The sequence below is a fragment of the Ovis canadensis genome, chromosome 4 (assembly GCF_042477335.2).
Source record: "Ovis canadensis isolate MfBH-ARS-UI-01 breed Bighorn chromosome 4, ARS-UI_OviCan_v2, whole genome shotgun sequence".
Lineage (NCBI taxonomy): Eukaryota > Metazoa > Chordata > Mammalia > Artiodactyla > Bovidae > Ovis > Ovis canadensis.
Window position 1 is genome coordinate 103,270,762 of NC_091248.1, and position 22,532 is coordinate 103,293,293.

Sequence of the window (22,532 nt, forward strand, 5' to 3'; positions counted from 1 at the left end):
GGCCTTTCCGTATTCTGGCAGCTTGTGGAGTTCTCTTTATTGTGGAGTTTCCTCGCTATGGGTGGGTTGGACTGGTGGCTTGTCAAGGTTTCCTAATTAGGGAAGCTTGTGTCAATGTTCTGGTGGGTGGAGCTGGATTTCTTCTCTCTGGAGTGCAATGAAGTGTCCAGTAATGAGTTATGAGATGTCAATGGCTTTGGAGTGACTTTGGTCAGCCTGTATATTGAAGCTCAGGGCTATGTTCCTGTGTTGGTGGAAATTTGCATGGTATGTCTTGCTCTGGAACCTGTTGGCCCTTGTGTGGTGCTTAGTTTCAAAGTAGGTATGAAGGTGTTTGACGAGCTCCTATTGATTAACGTTCCCTGGCTTCAGGAGTTCACTGGTGTTCTCAAGATTGGGACTTAAGCCTCCTGCCTCTGGTTTTCAGTCTTATTCTTACAGTAGCCTCAAGACTTCTCCATCTACAGCACTGATGATAAAACATCTAGGTTAAAGATGAAAGTTTTTCCACAGTGGGGGACACCCAGAGAGGTTCACAGTTACATGGAGAAGAGAAGAGGGAGGAGGGAGATAGAAGCGACCAGGAGAAGAAGAGGGGGAATCAAAAGAGGAGAGAGCAAGCTAGCCAGTAATCACTTCCTTATGTGCTCTCCGCAGTCTGGACCGCTCAGAGATGTTCACGGAGTTATACAGATAAGAGAAGAGGGAGGAAGGAGACAGAGGTGGCCAGGAGGATAAAGGTGGGAATCAAACGGGAGAGACAGATCCAGCCAGTAATCAGTTCCCTGGGTGTTCTCCACAGTCTGGAACACACAAAGAGATTCACAGAGTTGAGTACAGAAGAGAAGGGGGAGGGAGGAGATAGAGGCGACCTGGTGGAGAAAAAGGAGAGTCCAAAGGGGGAGAGAGCAGTCAAGCCAGTAATCTTGCTCTCAAGTAAAAATGGATACTGAAGACTGGGTTCTTCAGTTCGGTTCAGTCACTCAATCGTCTCCAACTCTTTGCGATCCCATGAGTCGCAGCACGCCAGGCCTCCCTGTCCATCACCAACTCCAGGAGTTCACTCAAACTCAAGTCCACAAAGTAGGTGATGCCATCCAGCCATTACAGCCTCTGTCGTCCCCTTTTCCTCTTGCCCCCAATCCCTCCCAGCATCAGAGTCTTTTCCAATGAGTCAACTCTTCGCATGAGGTGGCCAAAGTACTGGAGTTTCAGCTTTAGCATCATTCCTTCCAAAGAACACCCAGGGTTGATCTCCTTCAGAATGGACTAGTTGGATCTCCATGCTGTCCAAGGGATTCTCAAGAGTCTTCTCCAACACCACAGTTCAAAAGCATCAATTCTTCAGCACTCAGCTTTCTTCACAGTCCAGCTCTCACACCCATTCATGACCACTGGAAAAACCATAGCCTTGACTAGACGGACCTTTACACCAAAAAGCAAAGATTAAAAATCTAGAGTAGAGGTTGGATTCTCAAAAATACAATTTTAAAGATAATTATAAAAATGAAAATTAAAGGAGTAATAGAGGACTTAAAAAATTAAAAAAAAATTTTTTTTTAATTTAAACAATGATAGTAGTAAAAATATATCTAGGACTTTCTCTGGTGTTGTTGTGGACAGTGTGGGGTCCGTTCATTTTCAGATAGTTCCTTGATCCAGCTTACACTTCTCAAGATCTATAGGCCCCTTCCTGTGTAGTTGGTGCTGACTACAGGGTTTTAATCTATTGCACCTGTCACTTCCAAGGCAGTTCCCTCTGTTTTAGCTTCTTCTGTTTGCTGGTCTCTTTGGTGTCTAATTTCTGCCCTGATACAAGGGGGCAGCGGTGGACACTTTTTTAGGCTCACTTGTTCAGTTGTGCTATAGGGAGGGAGGAACACTGCAAACAAGTAACACTAGTGTGTGTGGGGAGTGCTCGCAGAGTCTCGGCCACACTGGGTTTGTCCTTGCTCACAGCATGTGTGCTTTCCCTGTCTACACTGCTTAGGCTCTAGGTTGCTCTGCCCGGAACTGTCTGAGGCCGGCCCTGGGTTGCATGCATTTCCCAGGTCTAAGTCGCTTAGGTTCAGATACTCAAGTAATCCTCAAAGGCTCAGACTCGGTTGGGCCTGCATTTTGTGCCCTTCCCAGGTCGGAGTAGCTCAGGAGGCCAGGTGTTTGGTGAGCGTGGTCACTGCGACTTATCACCTCCCCTGTCCCTGCCACTCGGTTTTCTGGGTGTACAACCCGCACACCTTCTCAGGCGGATGTCGACCATCCAGAACCCCAAGAAGTCTTGGTTAGCAATGAAGCTTGCTTGCATTTGGTAGATGATGCCTCGCTGGGGCCGAGACTGCCCCCTTCTGGCTCTGGTGCCCTCGCCTGCTTGTCTCCAGTGGGGGATGGGCCTGTCCATAGCCAGCTAGCCCTAGTCAGTCCTTTGATCTGTGAGCAGGCCTAGCAGTATCTTAGGTTAGGGCTTTTCATGGGGTAGCTATCCCACAGTCTGGTTTGCTATCTCAAGTTAGTTCCCTCAGATTGCCCTTGGGGCATTCAGGCCCGGTCATTACTCTAAGCAATGCAACCCGTGCCTCCCGGCCCAGCCCCGAGGGCTTCTGTGCTGCTTCTCCACTGGGAGTTACCATTTGGCATGTAATCTGTGGGTTTTAATTATTTATTTATTTTTCCTCCCGGTTATGTTGCCCTCTGAGGTTCCAAGGCTGGCCACAGAGTTGCCAGTGAAAGTGTTTCCTGGTGTTTGGAAACTTCTCTCTTTTTAAAGACTCCCTTCCCAGGATGGATCTCTGTCCCTACCTCTTTTGTCTCTCTTTTTATCTTTTATATTTTTTCCTATCTCTTTTCGAAGACAATGGGCTGCTTTTCTGGGTGCCTGATGTCCTCTGACCTGCCTCTTGAGAAACCTATATGCAGGTCAGGAAGCAACAGTTAGAACTGAACATGGAAAAACAGACTGGCTCCAAATAGGAAAAGGAGTACATCAAGGCTGTATATTGTCACCCTGCTTATTTAACTTCTATGCAGAGTACATCATGAGAAACACTGGACTGGAAGAAGCACAAGCTGGCATCAAGATTGCCGGGAGAAATATCAATGACCTCAGATACGCAGAAGACACCACCCTTATGGCAGAAGTGAAGAGGAACTAAAAAGCCTCTTGATGAAAGTGAAAGAGGAGAGTGAAAAAGTTGGCTTAAAGCTCCACATTCAGAAAATGAAGACCATAGCATCCAATCCCATCACTTCATGGCAAATAGATGGGGAAACAGTGGAAACAGTGTCAGACTTTATTTTTCTGGGCTCCAAAATCACAGCAGATGGTGACTGCAGCCATGAAATTAAAACACGCTTACTCCTTGGAAGAAAAGTTATGACCAACATAGGTAGCATACTCAAAAGCAGAGACATTACTTTGCCAACTAAGGTCCATCTAGTCAAGGCTATGGTTTTTCCTGTGGTCATGTATGGATGTGAGAGTTGGACTGTGAAGAAAGCTGAGTGCCGAAGAATTGATGCTTTTGAACTGTGGTGTTGGAGAAGACTCTTGAGAGTCCCTTGGACTTCAAGGAGATCCAACCAGTCCATTCTAAAGGACATCAGTCCTGGGTGTTCTTTGGAAGGAATGATGCTGAGGCTGAAACTCCAGTACTTTGGCCATCTCATGTGAAGAGTTGACTCATTGGAAAAGACTGATGCTGGGAGGGACTGGGGGCAGGAGGAGAAGGGGACGACAGAGGATGAGATGGCTGGATGGCATCACAGACTCGATGGACACGAGTTTAAGTAAACTCTGGGAGTTGGTGATGGACAGGGAGGCCTGGCACACTGCGATTCATGGTGTTGCAAAGAGTCTGACACGACTGAGCAACTGAACTGAACTGAACTGAACTGTTGTCCTCTGCCGACATTCAGGAGTTGTTTTGTGGAATATACTCAGCATTCAAATGTTCTTCCGATGAATTTGTAGGGGAGAAAGTCCTCTCCCCATCCGATTCCTTTGCCATCTTAGGGCCTCCCCCCTAGCTTCTTAACTATATTACTTTCTGATTATGCCATGGCTCAACAGGACAAGTTTTATTGCATAAAATGAGGATGTATAAATTATATCTTTTTGTTCCACTACAGCAATTAAATAAAATTAGATTTTGGGGACTTCTCTTGAGGAACTGTGTTATTTATTTGACCCTTCTTTTTCTCTTCTTCCTTCTCCAGTCCCACCTTATGGAATGAAGCAGAACTCAGAAAATTATTTTCTTATGGCTAACAAATATCAAATATGGCTTTCTTCATCATTTTGAAAATATTCAGTCTAATTCATTTTTTAAATTTTGTAGTAAAAGATTAATTTTACACTGAATGCTATATTTCCTTGAAACCAGTGTCTTAAAGTTGATTCTTCATCTATACTACACTGCAGAAATCTGTCATTATATCACAAATTTTCAACCATCAAAACGACTGCCATAAGAGTTTGTTCTATCATCAGGTTTTTAAACTCACTTCAAATGCCAATGAAACATTTATAGCATTCTTATATTAACTTATCATCCTGGCTAATTCTTTCTATTAGGAAGGCACTTGAATTTTCTGGAATTCAAACACACATATTGAAATACACACACACACACACACACACACACACACACACACACATACAAAATTCCCCTTTCCCCCATCACACAATAACATCTCAAAAAATTAAGTCTTTCTTTAACTGACTGGGCAAAGAGTTGTCTTTTCTCATCCAGCAGGTTAAATACTGCAGAACTATTAGATTATCTGGAACTGTTTCTGACCTAAAGACTTTTCAGAAGAAAACTTAAATTTCACTTCAAAAGTAAGTAGTCTTTTCAAGTTTTTGCTGTGTAGCCTGATAGGGAACATGATGTATGGCTTTCTGTGAAAAAAAAAAAAAATTTAAAGTTGTATAATGTGCTGTGTTTTTTAAAGCTATGTCTTTGACTTTAGGAGGAAAATTTTTCTGCATTTACTTGTGCTTTGTTGGTAATACACAGATTAAGGATTAGCAATATTTTTTAGTCTTGAGGATCTCCAACCTGTGTAAAATTTATCTGGGGGAGAAACTGACAAAGTTGAGACAAAGTGGAAGGAACCAATAATAAGAAATACTGATGATGATAGTAATAATAATGATAGGAATGGGGAAGGAAAAGGAGCTGATGGAATGCCACCCAAAATACTACTAACTTCTCTTATTGAACCAAGTTTATCACCTTACCTATTTCTGGCCAAGTTACATTTTAAAACATAATAGCTTAATGTGAAATTTTCTAGGAAAAATGTCTTGCTTGAAAGCACCTTTCTTTCCAGAAAACATAAAATTCTGCTTTCAAAGAAGAAACTGATTTGGGGATTTTTCTACTTTGAGGATATTACACTGGTCTCTTATTTCAGAAGTTTACTCAGAATTCAGTTTGGATTCATTGTTACTTGTTACTGGAGGTAGAAGTCAGCCTTTGGGTTGAAGTGATAAACTAAACAGTTCAGAAAGGGCAGATGCCTTTCTGATATGATTAGTGTATAAGTGCTATGTGGGCAATACATCTGGGAATTGCTGCTTCACTTGGAATTATGCTTTTTATTTTTCATGGTAAAGAATGGTTCCCAAAGTTTTTATGAATATAATTTGTATATATATATAATCCCTTTCAGTATCATGAGGCTAGAGGCTGTTTGCTGGGTATGTAACAGTGCCTTTATCATGCTTGGTTGATCTGGGGACTGTGAGGTAATGGAGACTGAGGAGGTCCTAAGGAAAGAAGACATAAAAGGAAACTCATAGGTGATAAAAGAGATTTTATCTTGGCATCGTTTCCCCATTGCCAGTGATAAGAAGGTTATCTTTCTGGTACCATAGAGGGCATCTTTCTTATGGAAAATTTTGTGTCCTGCTTTTAGGTAGAAATAGAGAGATCAGAAAGTCTTTCCTATACTTGCTGTTTCTCAAGTGTCTTCAGCTCAAAATCATCAATACGCTGAAGGGGCATATTTGAAGATGGCACATCCTCATCTCCTTCAATTCAAACATGCACAGAAATAGAAAAAATTGACCTTCAAATCTTCATCACCAGTTTCTACAATTATTAATCCATGGCCAATCTTTTCTACCTGAACTCAAATCTTCTCCTTCCCACCTAGTCACCCTTCCCCAACCCAAATTATTTTGTAGCAGACCTGAACAGGGCATAAAATGACATCTAAAAAACAGCTTAAAAATATTTCAGATATCTAAGGTATTTTACTTTTTATAGGAAATTTCACTACCATTATCTTTATCAAGTTTGTTACTATTTTGCTAACAGACGGAGAATTATGGGGATACAGAGATTGAGTGACTGTCTTTTTGATTCAATCTGATCCCTTCGAACTGTTTCAGCCAGAAACCAAGGAGTCTCAAGTTACTAGCTTCCTTAATCTTCCAAATGCAATTGGGGTGACCAATGGCTGTTAAGTCTTGTTCTTTCCCCATCATTATCACTCTTCTTCTTTTTTAATGTAAAATTTAAAAGATTTTTTTGATGTGGGCCATTTTTAAAGTGTTTATTGAATTTGTGACCATGTTGCTTCTGTTTAATGTTTTGGCCATGAAGCATGTGGGATTTTAGCTCCCTGACTACAGACTGAACCCTCACCTCTGGCATTGGAAGTGCGGACCACCAGGGAAATCCTCCTATTACTCTTCTAATCTCTAACTTATTTCTACTCCTTTTGTCTTGCCTCTCTCTATTTGGTTATAACATGGTTATAATAATTGTTATGAAACAAATCTGATCATGTCACTACCCTAACAAAACACTAATTTGGAGCAAAGATCCCTGATAGACAACCCAAAGCTCTGTCAGCTTATATTTTACCCCCTCTCTACAATGTCTGAACACTACCAACATTTATACATACAGACATTTGTCCTTATGTAAAATTATGTCCACATTAAAAATTTTTCATATTAAAACTTGAAGGATTTGGCACCATTCCAAACAACTCAGGCCAAATAGCAGATGTTTATTTAGAACAGGATATGACCTTTGACCTTGGCCATAGTTCCACACATCTTGCGTTCTCACTTATTCTGTCACTTGTCTAAGGGCCACAATGAGAAATCCTTGGTATGATATCTGAGCCTCCTCATTGCCAACATTATCTTTCTTTCTCATGTCCTCAAATTTCTCCCTACTGGATTATTGAATATATTGCTCCGAACACTATTCCTCTGTGTCTAATCCCTGCTTCCGTTCCCAGCTCCCACTCCTACTTGGGTTTGTCCAGCTTGAGCATTTTTCTCTATGTGGAGTCATAGCTCACCTACCCAAAGATCTTTGGTATTTGACTTTCATGGTGCTTTCAACATATCCTAAAGCACTGTTGTGCTCTTCACATCTGGCCATCAGTTTCTGCATTCCTAATACCTGTCAACAAGTGTGTGCTATCATCTTTCTCTTCATCTCATCTTCCTTCTTTTTCTTTTCCTCTTCCCTCTCCTTCCCCTCACCCCTCTTCTTCTTCTTTGTTACTACTGCTTGCCACAGTACCTGGCATACTATGGGGGTTCAGTGAATGTTGCATTCATGATTGGCTGATTTTATTATTATCTTTAGGTAATAAGGCCCCGAGTATATTGAGAGGTGTTTGGGACAATTAAAACCTCAGCCAGCCCAAATGTACCTTTCCTACTCCTATTGCTCTGGAATCATGCAGGTTCTTCTAACTGGGCCTCAGAAATGAATGTTGAGAATCCCTAAGATTCTGCTAACAGTTTAGGTGGGATTCATTTAAGTCTTTGACTACAAATCTATGATCTGTGATTTTGAGATCTTGCCTTTGTACTTTAGACCTAAAACTGTTTCTTTCTGCCTTCTTTCTTTTCTCTCACTTATATATTAACACCCTAGTCTCTCAACTATCTGTCTATTTGCCCAGAGATATTAAATATCTCTAGAACTCTTCTCATCTCTGGGACTCAAACCTGCATTCAACTTCAAGTGAGTCTTCTGGCCTTGTGCGCTTTGAACTCTGATCATTACCTTGGCTCACACAGGTACCAGTTGTCTTGCTTTGTGTGAAACAGTGACATTTGAGGAGGTTATGCTGACAAACATCATGTGGCCCAAAGGATGAAGGAATTCTCCTTTTCCCCTTAAACTCTGAAGACTTCAAGAAGGTTTTATTCCACAGAATGAGTCTGAAAGATGCAGGTTCTGGATCTGTCACTGGTTTGTTGTTTTGGGGTCAGTTTGGGTAAATGAGTTACTTCATGATACATATAAATATACTAACCTTTCTCTTGAAACCAGTTTGAGAAAACAGACTTGTAGAAATTACAATCTGTTATTCATGTTTGGTGATTAGAATGAGATTCCCAGGGCTACCGTAATGAATTGCCAAGGACTTGGTGGCTTACAGCAATAGAAATTTATTATCTCACTGTTCTGAAGGATAGCAATTCTAAATCAAGGTGTCAGAAGGGCCATTTTACCTCTCAAAACTCCAGAAAATAGCCTTTCCTTGGTTTTGCTTAGCTTCTGTTGGCTCCTGGAAATCCTTGGCATTTCTTGGTCCATAACTGCATTATTTCAGTCACACAGCCTTCTTCCCTGTATCTCTCTATCTTTGTGTCCTTTCTTCTTCTTATTTAAGTATCAGTCACTGGATTTAGGTTCAACTCTAAATCCAAGATGATATCATCTTAATATCTTTATTTTTATCTGCAAAGACTCTGTTTTCTAGTAAGGTCACATTCTGAGGTTTGAGGTGGAAGGGTATTTGGGTTGTGGGCGGGGCATGTTAAGCCCAGTAGAGTACCAGCCTTCTTTAAATGTCAACAACTTTATTACTTTTTAAATTTTAGATTCACGATTTTCAAGGATAGAAGTGTCTATTTTTTTTTTTTTAACAATCTGCTCTCTTTCATTATTTCTTCATAAGGAAGACACAAATGTCCATTCTTTTTCGAAGATTTCTGCGGGTAGAATTCATCCTAATAGTCTCATTCTGTCCCACGTTTTCCTTATATAAAATGACCATGTGGGAATTAGGTTTGAATGTTATTTCAATAAGCCTAACTTAGTTCTTCACTGAGATATAGGGACATCCAATCCTTTCTTTATTCCATGTACTTGTTTCACTAGCTACCATTCAGGCATTTGTGTTGGTAATTGGTAGTTGAAAGGAATTAGTTTTTCCTCCACCATTATTTTCGGTGAAGATTATCTAGGTCCTAAATAAGGAAGTTTAGAAGGGTTTAAACTGAAAATCTTTAGTTCCTTTACATGTTCTAAACATTAAGGGGAAAAAATCCATTATCTTCAAAGAATGAGACTATAACAATTCCTAGGACTTTATTTTATTCTGTTAATGATGTCCTCTTTAGAGTAATTCCTTTTATAGCAATGGGGATAAGTGGATAATTTGCTATGATAAGGTCACATGTTTGTGGGAAAAAGTGGTACAATTCTCATTGTACCTGTATATAGTAGTATGCTACTAATCTAATTAAAATAGACATTCTAGTTTCCTCCTACAAATGTAGCATATTTAAATATGCCTTCTTATAGGTAATTTTTGCAGATACCAAGTGTTAAATAACACATAGCTTAATTTCTTATCCTTGACTATTTTATTTTACCACAAAATATACCCTAACATTTCATATTGTGACAATAAGAATGACACTACAATCTCAATTATCAAAGGCTATAAAATAATAAAGTTCATATGTTGCTTTTATTAAGCAAGACCTGAACCAGTCCTTTCAGTGGAAGATATAATCTCATAAGATATTTTATCAACTGTAAACATGATTGGACATTACTTTGACATATAGTAGAGTGAGCTTTCCTGGTGACTCAGATGGAAAAGCATCTGCCTGCAATGCGGGAGACCTGGGTTTGATCCCTTTGTTGGGAAGATCCCCTGGAGAAGACAATGGCAACTCACTCCAGTACTCTTGCCTGGAAAATCCCATGGATGGAGGAGCATGGGACTGAGGGACTTCACTTTCACTTTCTTTGACATATGATGGAGCATCATTCTAAATAGCACTTCAGCTTACCCTTCAGTGGGAGGTTTTGTTTGATTTAATAGTTTCAAGCAAACTTTAGAGTTATTACCTCTGGTAGAAGTGATTTTTGCCTCCTCCTCCCTTAAAAAGCAAATATATATATATATATATATATATATATATATATATATATATATAAAACCTAAAAATTCTCTGAGGTTGTTTTCACTTTTTTTGGCAGACCACTATAAAGTGGTCTTTCAGGAAATAACAAACAAGCTTAAGAGGCTCAAATTGGAATTTATTTTTACTTAACAGTCTTTTGCTAAGGCATTGCTTGATATAGCATTCTTCACAACTAGGAAAGCACAAGGAAAAATAGCTTCATTCACTTCTCTGTAGATTCAATAATGATTGGAAAGATGAGAAAATTGTTAGCTATTATAGGTTTTGTATCATGCATAAGAGAAAATGATTTTATGGATTCAAACACAGGAGTCTTCCATTTTCAAACAATGAATTAAATTCCCTGCACTTGAAGTTGAGAACTTGGTAAAGCTTACAGTCTCTTATGCAGAAATGAGTATAACAATATATTCTACATTTCTTTTTTTCTTTTTTCAGTTACAGATGAAGCAACTTGCAAACATTGCTAAAACAAGAAGCAAGAAGAATAATATTTAAATTCATATCATCATTATACATTTTTATCCATCAAAGTGGCTTCATTCCATACTTTCTCTTCTGTGTTTATTTCTTACATCAAATATTTGATAAACCAAAGTGTGTAGAAGAAAAAGAGTGCTTTTCAAATCTTTACTCTTTGCGGTAGGAATGCTAAGGCACCAGTATATCTCTTTTAAGAACTTTGTTGGATCCGATGGAGCACCCCAGGCAGTGTTCACCTTCCTTCTGATTCCATGTTGTTTGGCTTTGGACTTTACAGCACCCCCTCTCATTCCAAATATTCCTTTCCTATGGGCCTGGAATGCCCCAACTGACCGTTGTGGTAAAATATTTGACATGCCTCCAGATCTGAGCCTCTTCTCTTTAGTAGGAACCCCCCAAAAAGATGTTACAGGACAACTTATTACATTATTTTATGCTGATAGGCTTGGCTACTATCCTTACATAAATGAAAGAACAGGTGTCCATAAGAATGGTGGAATCCCTCAGGTGGGTTCCTTAAAAAAACATTTGGACAAAGCTGAAAAAGACATTACCTATTACATGCCAATCAACAACGTGGGCTTGGCAGTCATTGACTGGGAAAACTGGAGGCCTACCTGGGCAAGAAACTGGAAACCTAAACATGTTTACAAGAATGAGTCTATTAAGTTGGTTCTGCAGCAAAATACACATCTTCCTTTGGAAGAGGCTGCCAAGAGAGCGAAAGCGGATTTTGAAAAGGCAGCAAAGAGCTTCATGCAAGAGACTTTAAAATTGGGAAAGTTACTTCGGCCAAAACGCTTATGGGGTTATTATCTTTTTCCTGATTGTTACAATCATCGTTATAACCAACCTAGTTACAATGGAAGTTGCTTTGATGTAGAGAAAAGAAGAAATGATGCACTCAACTGGTTGTGGAAGGAAAGCACTGCCCTTTACCCCTCTATTTATTTGAATACCAAGCTAAAATCTTCTCCACAAGCTGCCCTCTTTGTTCGTAATCGTGTTCAGGAAGCCATTCGGATGTCTAAAATTGCCAGTGTTAAAAGTCCACTTCCGGTTTTTGTATACACTCGTCCAGTTTTTACCAATAAGTCTTCGAAATTCCTTTCTCAGGTAAGAAAATCAAGGAGAGAAGGCTATGGAATATTGTCCGCATTTAGTGGCATTTAGTGGAACTGAACATCATTTTTGAAAGGAGTGAAATTTAGGTTTAATAACCTTTAAGCTTCCCTGGTGGCTCAAACAATAAAGAATCTGCCTGCAATGCAGGAGACCCAAGTTTGATCCCTGATCCGGAGAAGGGAATGGCAATCCATTTAAGTATTCTTGCCTGGAGTATCCCATGGACTGTAGCCTGCCAGGCTCCTCTGTCCATGAGGTCTCAAAGAGTCAGACACAACTAAGCCATTAACACGTTCTCGTTCACTTTTCAACCTTTAGGAATATGCACTCAGGTAGTTCTGCCTCATTATATGGATGTAAAATAAATAAGACTATATTTCATTTTAATGTAATCATATAATGTCTTCGCAACCATGGAGGATTTCATAATATAGATAATGTATTAATTCAGTCTTTTTATTTTTTATTTTACAGACCTGCTCTCTTGTCAGAGTAATTAAATAATAGCAGAAAATCTGAATTTTTGTTATAGTAAGACAGTGGTGGCTTAAAAGATAGAAATGAATAGTGGAGAAATATTTACATAATTTTTGTAGGATCAGCATTCTTGGCTTTGGTGTTACCATCCAACATATAACATTTCACTTTATTCCTCCCTGTTAACTCTTCACCTTTGCCAGGATGACCTTGTGAATACAATTGGTGAGAGCATTGCTCTAGGTGCTTCTGGAATTATAATGTGGGGAAGCTTCAACTTAAGCCTAACTAGGGTAAGTTGAAATGGTAGGAAATAGATGAAAATATTTTTGGTTTTAATGTTTTTCAGGGTTTCTGTGGGATTGAATAATAAAATAAACATGATCTTTGGCACAAAGTAGTAGGTGCTCAATTAATAGTGGCTAAATCAAACTATCATTTGTGTGGTTGTATTGTAAGGCTGTTTTCCAGTGAAGAAACAGAAGTTTGATGAGATAAATTGAAAATGCCTAGGCTACATGACTAAGAAGTAGCAAAAACAGGACTACAGTTTTGATTTCCTTATGTGGTTTTGGTTTTTTCTACTATATCATGTTGTGTTGTTTCTCAGAAGAGCTCAACTAGCCCATATACATTCCCACATGCTTCCGTTCATCCAATTACTGTTTATTGAGCACTTATTCATTTATTTAGTCATTAAATGACAGTTTATTTCATGGGCCAGCAACTAGTTGGGGGAAGCTAGGAGTTAGTTAGTTTCTGAAAATTTTATTGAATTGTTCAAAGCTTCCCTAAGGGGGAGGGAAAGGAATCCTTCTTTATTTTCCACACATTATATTTAATAGAGTCTATTTTAAGTGAAATCTTCAGTAAAAAATGTTTTATTAGGAAAAATGTTTATTTTGTTCTATCTATAATGAATTGTATTACTTTTCTTGTAATACATTTTAACTATCACAACCGAATCCTTTTCTCTCTTCCTCTATTTTCATCTTGTTTAAAACAATTTTCTGTGTCAGGTTTTAATCTTTTACCTCTTCAATATTCTTGACTCAAAGCATGAGTAGAGCAGTTACATGGGCACTGCTGAGTTGGAGCCAAACTTTTACTTCTCTAATCAGTGTGGGAATACTAGTGATATAGGTGCCATGGTGTCTAATAAAGCTCTTGGCCCAGAGGTTTTATCCTAGGATGTGCAGAGAACAAACTTTATACTCTAAAGACCAGAAGATATCTTTTGATATCTTGTCCTTCAGATAGACTAGCCATATTTTCCCTTCCTTTACAAAGATATTTGGCTTTGTGAAATTCTTTCAAGGTTATCTGAGCCCACAAACCCATTTGGTAGATTCTACTGTCTCTGGTTTGATCACCAATTAAGGGAAGTAATAGAAACTAAGTTCAGATAAAGGTATATGTCCCTTTTGCAAAATCTTTTAAGTCAGAAAATTATTTAAGAATTATAATTCTCCTAAGAATATTCCTTACTTTTATTAGTTGTTTTCTCAAATCTATAAACCTCTTTCTCAAGGATCCTAATAATTCAATGATGGAACAATTTATAAATTCCCTATACTACTTCCTTTTTTTAAAGATTAAGAACTCCTTCTTTTTAAAATTAAGAACTTTGATGAGGAATAAATGAGGCATTCTCCAATTAGTAGGATGGCATGGCAAACTATTTAATTGTCACATTTGTTTTGTTTTTAATTGCACTTTAATCTTAGATTCACACTCTTCTTCTATGACTCTCAAATCACCTCCAGTATTATTTACACAGGGACAGTCCTTCAGTTTTAATATGATGATTTTCTACTGGATAGAAATAACACTGCCTTGAAATTGTTCCCCATGGACTTTATGCTGCACATATCTGCTACTTTTCCAAGTTTATAATTTTGAATGTTAATTCTGGCATTACCTTGCCTTTTCCTATGTCATTGGAAATCAACAGAATCATGGATTGCTTGTGTTTCCTCTGATTTACTGACAACTTGAGAAACTGGTAATTGTAGGTTTACTTGCAATGACTGGAATTGACTTGAAACAATGGCTATTGAATGTAGGCAAACCATTCCTTCCATTCCATCTTAGTAGATCCAATGCTGTGACTGGGCCAGCTTCTCCTGGTCCCAATTCATGAGACCTGATAAATATTCAGAAATTTTGTGAAATGTTTGTTAAACACAATCATTATTAAACATTAAATTATGAAAACTTAGAATAAAATTATGTTAAAAACAAAAGTAATAAATACTAAAAATGCATCAATTATTTATTTTCCTATTATTTATACTTTCAGGGTTATTTACATCTATTGTACCTGTATAACTGGAAATGGTATATAGTGATGTGTACTTCACACCCATACTTCCATACAGTGTAATGGTGGGGTACCTGAGTCCTAATTCTGCACTCAGTGGTGTCAGGTTGGTAGCTTAAAATGGGCCATGGTAGGAGTATTTACACCATGGGTCTTGAGAAATGCTACAAAATAGATTTTCTTCTCTTAGAGAGCCAGGTTTAGATCTTTCCAAAGACTATATCTTGAGTAGGGTAATGATTCTCCAACATTCTAATTCTTTTTCTCCTCTTTTTGTCTAGTTCTTGTCTCTGTACCTAACTGCAATATCATCTGATCTTGGAATAAATTCTTATATATTCTTGACACTGGTGATACTATGTTGAATAATACTGATAAAGTCCCTGCCTTTGTGAAGCTTGGAGGAATAGAAGCAATACAAAACAGCAAAAATATTTTATGTGATAAGTTCTATGCAGAAAATTGAAATAGTTGTGAGAAACTGGACAAGAAAGGTGTCTGAGAAGGATCTTATCTAATTAAAACTGCAATCAGAATGACAAGATGTAGTCAGCTATGTTAAAAATAAGGGAAAGAGAATTCTAGACAGAGGGGACAGTAAGTGCAGTTTGAAATGGACCTGCCACACTTGAGAAACAACTAGTACCTGCTGCACCTGTGAAACAACAAGGCCAAGTGGGTGAAGGGGGTTGTACAAGAGGAAGGAGGGGTTTCACCCCAGCAGGCAGTATACAAGTGAATTGTAGTCTAAACTCTATGTAAAGCTACTGGAGAATTAAGAAGAGATTTTCTATTGCTGCCATAAAAATAACAACAAACAGTGGTTTAAACAACAGAAAATTATTCTCTTACAATTCGGTACTTCAGAAGTCCAACATGGACCTTAATACACTAAAGTCAAGATATCAGCAGGATTATGTTCCTTTCTATGGAAAGACCTTCATTTGCTTATTTGGGTTGCTGGCAGAATTCATTTCCTCATGTTTGTAGCATCAAGATCTTTATTTTCTGACTGGCTATGGTTACGGCTATTTCCAGCTTCTAAAGGTCACTATATTCTTTAGTTTTTTGTCTTCTCAATCTACATTTAAAATCGGAAATGCCAGATTGAGTGTCCCTTACTTTTGTATTTGTCCTCCTTCTCCCGACTCATTTTAAAAATCCAAATCTAAAAAGTTTCTACATTTTTAAGGACTCGTGGTTAGATTGAGCCCATCAGATGGTTTAGGATATTCTCCCATCTCCTCCTGTCTAAGTACTAACCATGCCCGACCCTGCTCAGCTTCCAAGATCAGACGAGATCAGTTACGTTCAGGGTGGTTTGGTGGTAGACTCTCCCCATCTCAAGACCCACAACCTTAATCATATCTGGAAAGCCCCTTTCACCATGTAAAGTAAAACAGCCACAGGTTCCATAGAACTGGAGAATGAATACTCTTGGAAGGCTCTTATTCTGCCTACCATTGATGGCATCATTTCAAGAAGGTAACAAGATATAGATTCAAGTGGAAGCTGCCAAGGTTCCTCAACTTGCCTGCCAACCTACCACAAACAAAAACTTCCTTTGATCTAATGAAGGATGAGCATGAACAATTCACTCAATGGAACTGTTGATCATGAAAGAAAGAAACTACCTTCCATGTTTTGAAAAGGACAGGTTTCCAGTTTTAGAAAATATCAGTTTCAAGATGAATCATTTTAGTGACTCATACTCCACCAAATAAGTATATCTGCAAAAGACCTGTCATGGTTCAACCATACTTGAATTATACATCAGTTCAGTTCAGTTCAGTTGCTCAGTCGTGTCCAACTCTTTAAGACCCGATGAATCGCAGCACGCCAGGCCTCCCTGTCCATCACCAACTCCCAGAGTTCACTCAGACTCATGTCCATTGAGTCAGTGATGCCATCCAGCCACCTCATCCTCTGTTGGCCCCTTCTCCTCCTGCCCCCAATCCCTCCCAGCATCAAAGTCTTTTCCAATGAGTCAACTCTTCGCATGAGGTGGCCAAAGTACTGGAGCTTCAGCTTTAGCATCATTCCTTCCAAAGAAATCCCAAGGTTGATCTCCTTCAGAATGGACTGGTTGGATCTCCTCGCAGTCCAAGGGACTCTCAAGAGTCTTCTCCAACACCACAGTTCAAAAGCATCAATTCTTCGGCACTCAGCCTTCTTCACAGTCCAACTCTCACATCCATACATGACTACTGGAAAAACCATAGCCTTGACTAGACGGACCTTAGTCGGCAAAGTAATGTCTCTGCTTTTGAATATGCTGTCTAGGTTGGTCATAACTTTTCTTCCAAGGAGTAAGCGTCTTTTAATTTCATGGCTGCAGTCACCATCTGCAGTGATTTTGGAGCCCAAAAATATAAAGTCTGACACTGTTCCACTATTTCCCCAGTGATGGGACTGGATACCATGATCTTCATTTTCTGAATGTTGAGCTTTAAACCAACTTTTTTGCTCTCCTCTTTTACTTTCATCAAGAGGCTTTTTAGTTCCTCTTCACTTTCTGCCATAAGGGTGGTGTCATCTGTATGTATGAGGTTATTGATATTCCTCCTGGCAATCTTGATTCCAGCTTGTGTTTCTTCCAGTCCAGCATTTCTCATGATGTACTCTGCATAGAAGTTAAATAAGAAGAGCGACAATATACATAACACTTAATATATACTCAGTTGACAGCTTCCTTGTTGGCTAAGTGGTAAAGAATCTGCCTGTAATGCAGGAGACATGGGAGACATGTGTTTGATACCTGGGTTGGGAAGATCCCTTGGAGAAGGGAATGGCAACCCACTCCGTTATTCTTGTTTGGAAAATCCTGTTGTCAGAGGAACCTGGAGGGCTACAGTTCATGTGGTCACAAACAATGGAACACAATTTAGCTACTAACAACAAAAAACTCAGTTGAACCTGTTTAGTTGTTTTGAGCTAGCAGTTTAGAAACCACTCTTCACAATGCCCAAACATGTCTGACAAATGTGATATTTATCACATTTATTTGTACTTTATAGTGTTTATACTTTGAGAGGTAATCACTGATATCCTGGGCTCTGTGCTTAGCCATTTTACATACATTGCATCCTTTCATCTTCACAAAAACTCTATGAGGTAAGTGTTATAATCATCTGTATTTTGCAATGATGAAGCTGAATCATAGCCAGCTTAATTACTTTCTACAAGGTCACTCAGAAAGGAAACTAAGAAAGGTTAAGGGATTCCCAAGCTCACACAGCTAGCTATTCATGGATCTGTGACTCCAAACTGGGCAGAAGGACTCCAGACCCCATGCTCTAATCCCTCCACCCACACTTCCACCCCTGTTAGTGTAGGAATTAGTGAGGAAGCCCAAGGCTGGGTATATTAAACTTCAACTGGTTAATTATTTAGTGACATGAAATAGCATGTGAAACTTACAAATGTTACAAAGAACAGTTGGAATTGTTTGGCTTATTAAAGTAAAGCAAGATAAAAACATTTCCTACTCTTACTGAGTCTGGTTTTTATGTGTATGCTTCTTTAGAAATTGTTTGGCCTTCCCTGGTGGCTCAGATGATAGGGAATTTGCCTGTAATGCAGGAGACCTGGGTTCAATTCCTGGGTTGGGAAGATCCCCTGGAGGAGGAAATGGCAACCCATGCCAGTATTCTTGCCTTGAGAATTCCATGAAAAAAATTGCTTAAGATAGTGAATTAATTCACATATGAACTCACTTGGATCTTAACAATCTGACCTTCTTACGGTTTTACAGCAATCTTGCATGAACCTAGACAATTACTTGAATACTATACTGAATCCTTATATAATCAACGTCACTCTAGCAGCCAAAATGTGTAGCCAAGTACTTTGCCACGAGAAAGGAGTGTGTACAAGGAAAGACTGGAATTCAACGGACTATCTTCACCTGAACCCAATGAATTTTGCTATTCAAAGACAGAGACGTGGAAAATACACCATACATGGGAAACCCACACTTGAAGACCTGCTACAATTTTCTGAAAGTTTTTATTGCAGGTGTTATGCCAACATCCACTGTAAAAAAAGGGATATAAAAAACATTCGTACTATTAATGTATGTTTTGCTGAAGATATTTGTATAAAAGCTTCTCTAAACTCAGACTACAGTGAGCACTCTTCTAGCCAGAAAGAGATATCTTCTACCACTTTTAGCCCTGTCTCATCCTCCACACCAACTGCCAAAGTATCTGCACGTGTTCCTGGGAAAGATCATGTGTCCCTCAAAATCAGGCTTTCAGAGGAAGCCCTCTCCAACACCATCCAAAGGGGCCATAAGAGTGTTGACTGGAAAAATACATTCCGTCAGTTATACATTCAAAACATTAAAAATGAAACAAACTATTAAAATATAAATTCAGTGATTATTAGGTTTCCTATCTGTATGTTTTATGTTTTGATTTTTTTTTGCATTATAATAGTTTATAACTTCACGACTGAGTGACTTCCCTTTCACTTCTCACTGTCACGCATTGGAGAAGGAAATCGCAACCCACTCCAGTATTCTTGCCTAGAGAATCCCAGGGACGGCAGAGCCTGGTGGGCTGCTGTCTATGGGGTCGCACAGAGTTGGACATGACTGAAGCGACTTAGCAGCAGCAGCAGCAGCAGTAGTAGCAGTAGCAGCAATGATTTTTAGGCAAATGATGATACCTATATATTTGAAGTTTTACATTTGAAATGTGAATAAAAACTCATGGCCAAGATAGTATTTTAATTTTTTGAGCAAAGATTGCATTTTCATGATCAAATTTAACTTGAAGTTAGTACTGATTGATAAAGAATTGTGATCAGCATCTTTTATATTCAAAATCATAGGGCAGTGTTATTACTAAATGCATTGATGCTACATTTTACTTTTGAAAGTCAAAGTAGCCTCTTGATAATTAAGATAGCATAGAATTTTCTTTGTAAGATGATAGCCATTTTTTAAAATTGCCAAGTTCAGTTCAGTTCAGTTCGGTTAAGCCGCTCAGTCGTGTCCGACTCTTTGCGACCCCATGAATTGCAGCACGCCAGGCCTCCCTGTCCATCACCAACTCCCGGAGTTCACTCAAACTCATGTCTATCGAGTCAGTGATGCCATCCAGCCATCCCATCCTCTGTTTTCCCCCTCTTCTCCTGCCCCTAATCCCTCCCAGCATCAAAGTCCTTTCCAATGAGTCAACTCTTCGCATGAGGTGGCCAAAGTACTGGCATTAGTTTGCATTTATTTAAAAATTAAATAAATAGGATGTCAAATTTATGAGAAGAGAGTTGACTGCTTTCTAGAGAATTTCAAAGGAACCTATCATAACAATGCTCAAAATTAAGAACTACTGAACAAAATGATCTGCTAAATTCTTTTAGCCCTAGCATTTTAAATTGCAAGTCTGGTGTTGTTTCTTAATTAGGAACTGCCCATTCGTGATTTACTCATAAAGTTTTGGAGCCCTCCAAATCATTCTCATCCTCTCCACTTGTTAAACAATAAGCAGAATGATAAAAACTATTACAAACTTTCTACATGATTTGTCATTCTCTGAAAATCTTTTCTTTTGCTATAATGAAATATCTGTCATCTCCTAACTCATAATTTCCAAAAGTATAGCAAACATTTCACATAGTGTGATGAATACATACTGAGAGATGTCTGTTATATTCTTGGTTCTATCAGAGACTGATTATAAGGCCTATGATACTTGGAGATACTGTGTTCTTCTGCAGAAAGTAAAAGTTTGAATAATGTCAATTTACTGCAAATGAATGTCTTTATTGGTAATTTGCAATAAAATACCAAAAATATTAAAGCTCAACATCATATTTTTTTAAGTAATATCCAAAGTGCACTAGTCTATGTCAGCATAGAACTATGTTTTTTTTTAGCTATTTCATCTTGATAATTTGTTTGAATTGTGTTTTATAGAAAGATAAACTTTACAAATTATCCTGTTAACTTTTGTACACAGTTTACTGTCTTCAAAGTTCACATATAAATTATTCTAATTTTAATTCTTGATATCAAATTTGACAATCTTGTGTACCTAAAATGCCTTGTTTCATCTAAGCAGTTATTCACATCCTTCATATAGCCGTTGTTGAATGTTTCTTCTCTGTTAGGCTAAATATTAAGCAGGTTCAAGGTGAAGCAGCATGCTTCTTGCTATCTGTGAGCTTGTTGTATATTTGAAAAAGACAGACATTGAAAGTGGAAACTTACAGCAAAATGTGTGAGAAGAGCTACTATAGTTTAGCATGCTCTTGTATACAAACAAGAGCCTGAGGGTGTCAGAGAAGGATTTCAAAGACACCATGAGAGATATGAAGTGTCCATTACCTTGAAGACTGAATAGCAATTAGTGCATCCGGAGATATGAGATAGAAGAAACCTTATTAGAACAGAACACTGATTGTGATGATCAGAGTTGTATTCAATAGACGGCCATGTGGTGAAGGCTGCTGTAAACCACATCAAAAAGTTTGGGCCTTGCAAGGAAGATGCTGCCAAACTGCTTGACCTGCCCCATTTTCCCCATGTGCAGTTATCACACAAAAATTTCTCGCTTTTTGCTTCCCATCACCTTCCTATAAAGTAAACATCATAAGGACAGGTGTTTGTTTTTCTTGCTGCTGTATTCACAATGTAATGGATAGCCTCTGAGACTTAGTAGGTGCCCACTAAATATTTGTTGAACAAATAAAAGACAATGGGGAGAAATTTTTAAGTGTAGGAGCTGTCATGACAGAAGGGATCCTCTCGAACTAATGCTGCCCTTTTCCTTAGTTCTGTCCTTCAGTCTTTGTTCCAATTATGCTGCTACTGACAAAGCCACAAAAAGAGACAATTTTATAGTGATCTGGAAAGGATGCTACAGTTGAACTCTTTTCCTTAGAATGCATAAATGGCTGTTAGGTGATAGAATGGAGATAGTAAGGTGAATTGGAAAAGGAATAGATTTTGGAGTTGGACAGTTACAAAGGCAAATCCCAACTTTCAACATTTACTAGCTTACAAGCCTGAGAAACTTAACCTGGCTCAGCTTCTATTCTAATAAAATGGCACTAATACATATTTTTTAGGGTTCTTGAGAGGATTGGCTCATATAATACACAAAAAGAAATTTAGCCTTAGAAATAACACAGTAAGGACTTCCCTGGTGATCCAGTGGCTAAGAAGCGGCCTTCCAATTCAGGGGATGTGGTTTGACCACTGGTCCCAGAATTAAGATCTCTCAAGCCTCAGGGTAACCAACTAAACCTGTGCATCACAACTACTGAGCTTGAGTGCTCTAGAGCTCACAAGCCACTCTTAGAGAAGCCCATGCATCACAACTAAGGCGTAATGCAGCCAAATAAATAAATAAATAAGAAACGACACACTGAAAGTCTTTGGGAAAGGGATAGATATGTTTTTAACGGTTACAGAAGATGCCTGTATTACTGTTGTTGGATGGATGTCGAAACAATAGACTCATCATGGCAAACTTTGCCATGAACCCCGTGGAAAAAAGAGGCTACTAAATAGAAAAAGACACTTGGCAGGAATATTTTGTATAATACACCACTTTGTATATGGTTAGGTTCATTGAAGCAAAGTTGTTTCCATTTTGATCCAGAATTTTTGCCAGGGATCATATTTGTGTCTGAGATACAAAGAAAATAAAACAGTATCCCTGCTCTTCATGAACTTGCACACTGATGGTGATGCTAGGCATGTAAACAGAACTTGTCCATAGAATCTGTGATATACATAAAGTATAAAAATTGAAGTGCTGTAAGAACACAGGTTCATCTAACTACAGTTTAGTTCAGTTCAGTTGCTCTATCATGTCCAACACTTTGTGACCCCATGGACTGCAGCACACCAGGCTTCCCTGTTTATCACCAGTTCTACTCAAACTCATGTCCATCATGTCGGTGATG

At 38.6% G+C, this 22,532-nt stretch overlaps 1 protein-coding gene across 1 annotated transcript in view; it reads left to right on the forward strand.

Moving 5' to 3' along the window:
• The window catches only part of LOC138439819 (hyaluronidase PH-20-like), a 63,625-nt gene extending 44,647 nt beyond the window's left edge, over nt 1-18,978 (forward strand). Inside the window, exons 6-8 of the mRNA XM_070292396.1 lie at nt 10,851-11,803; nt 12,493-12,582; nt 18,367-18,978. Of these exons, the coding sequence (XP_070148497.1) occupies nt 10,851-11,803; nt 12,493-12,582; nt 18,367-18,978 (1,655 nt within the window). The remainder of the gene's footprint in view (nt 1-10,850; nt 11,804-12,492; nt 12,583-18,366) is intronic.
• Nucleotides 18,979-22,532: the final 3,554 nt, after the last annotated feature.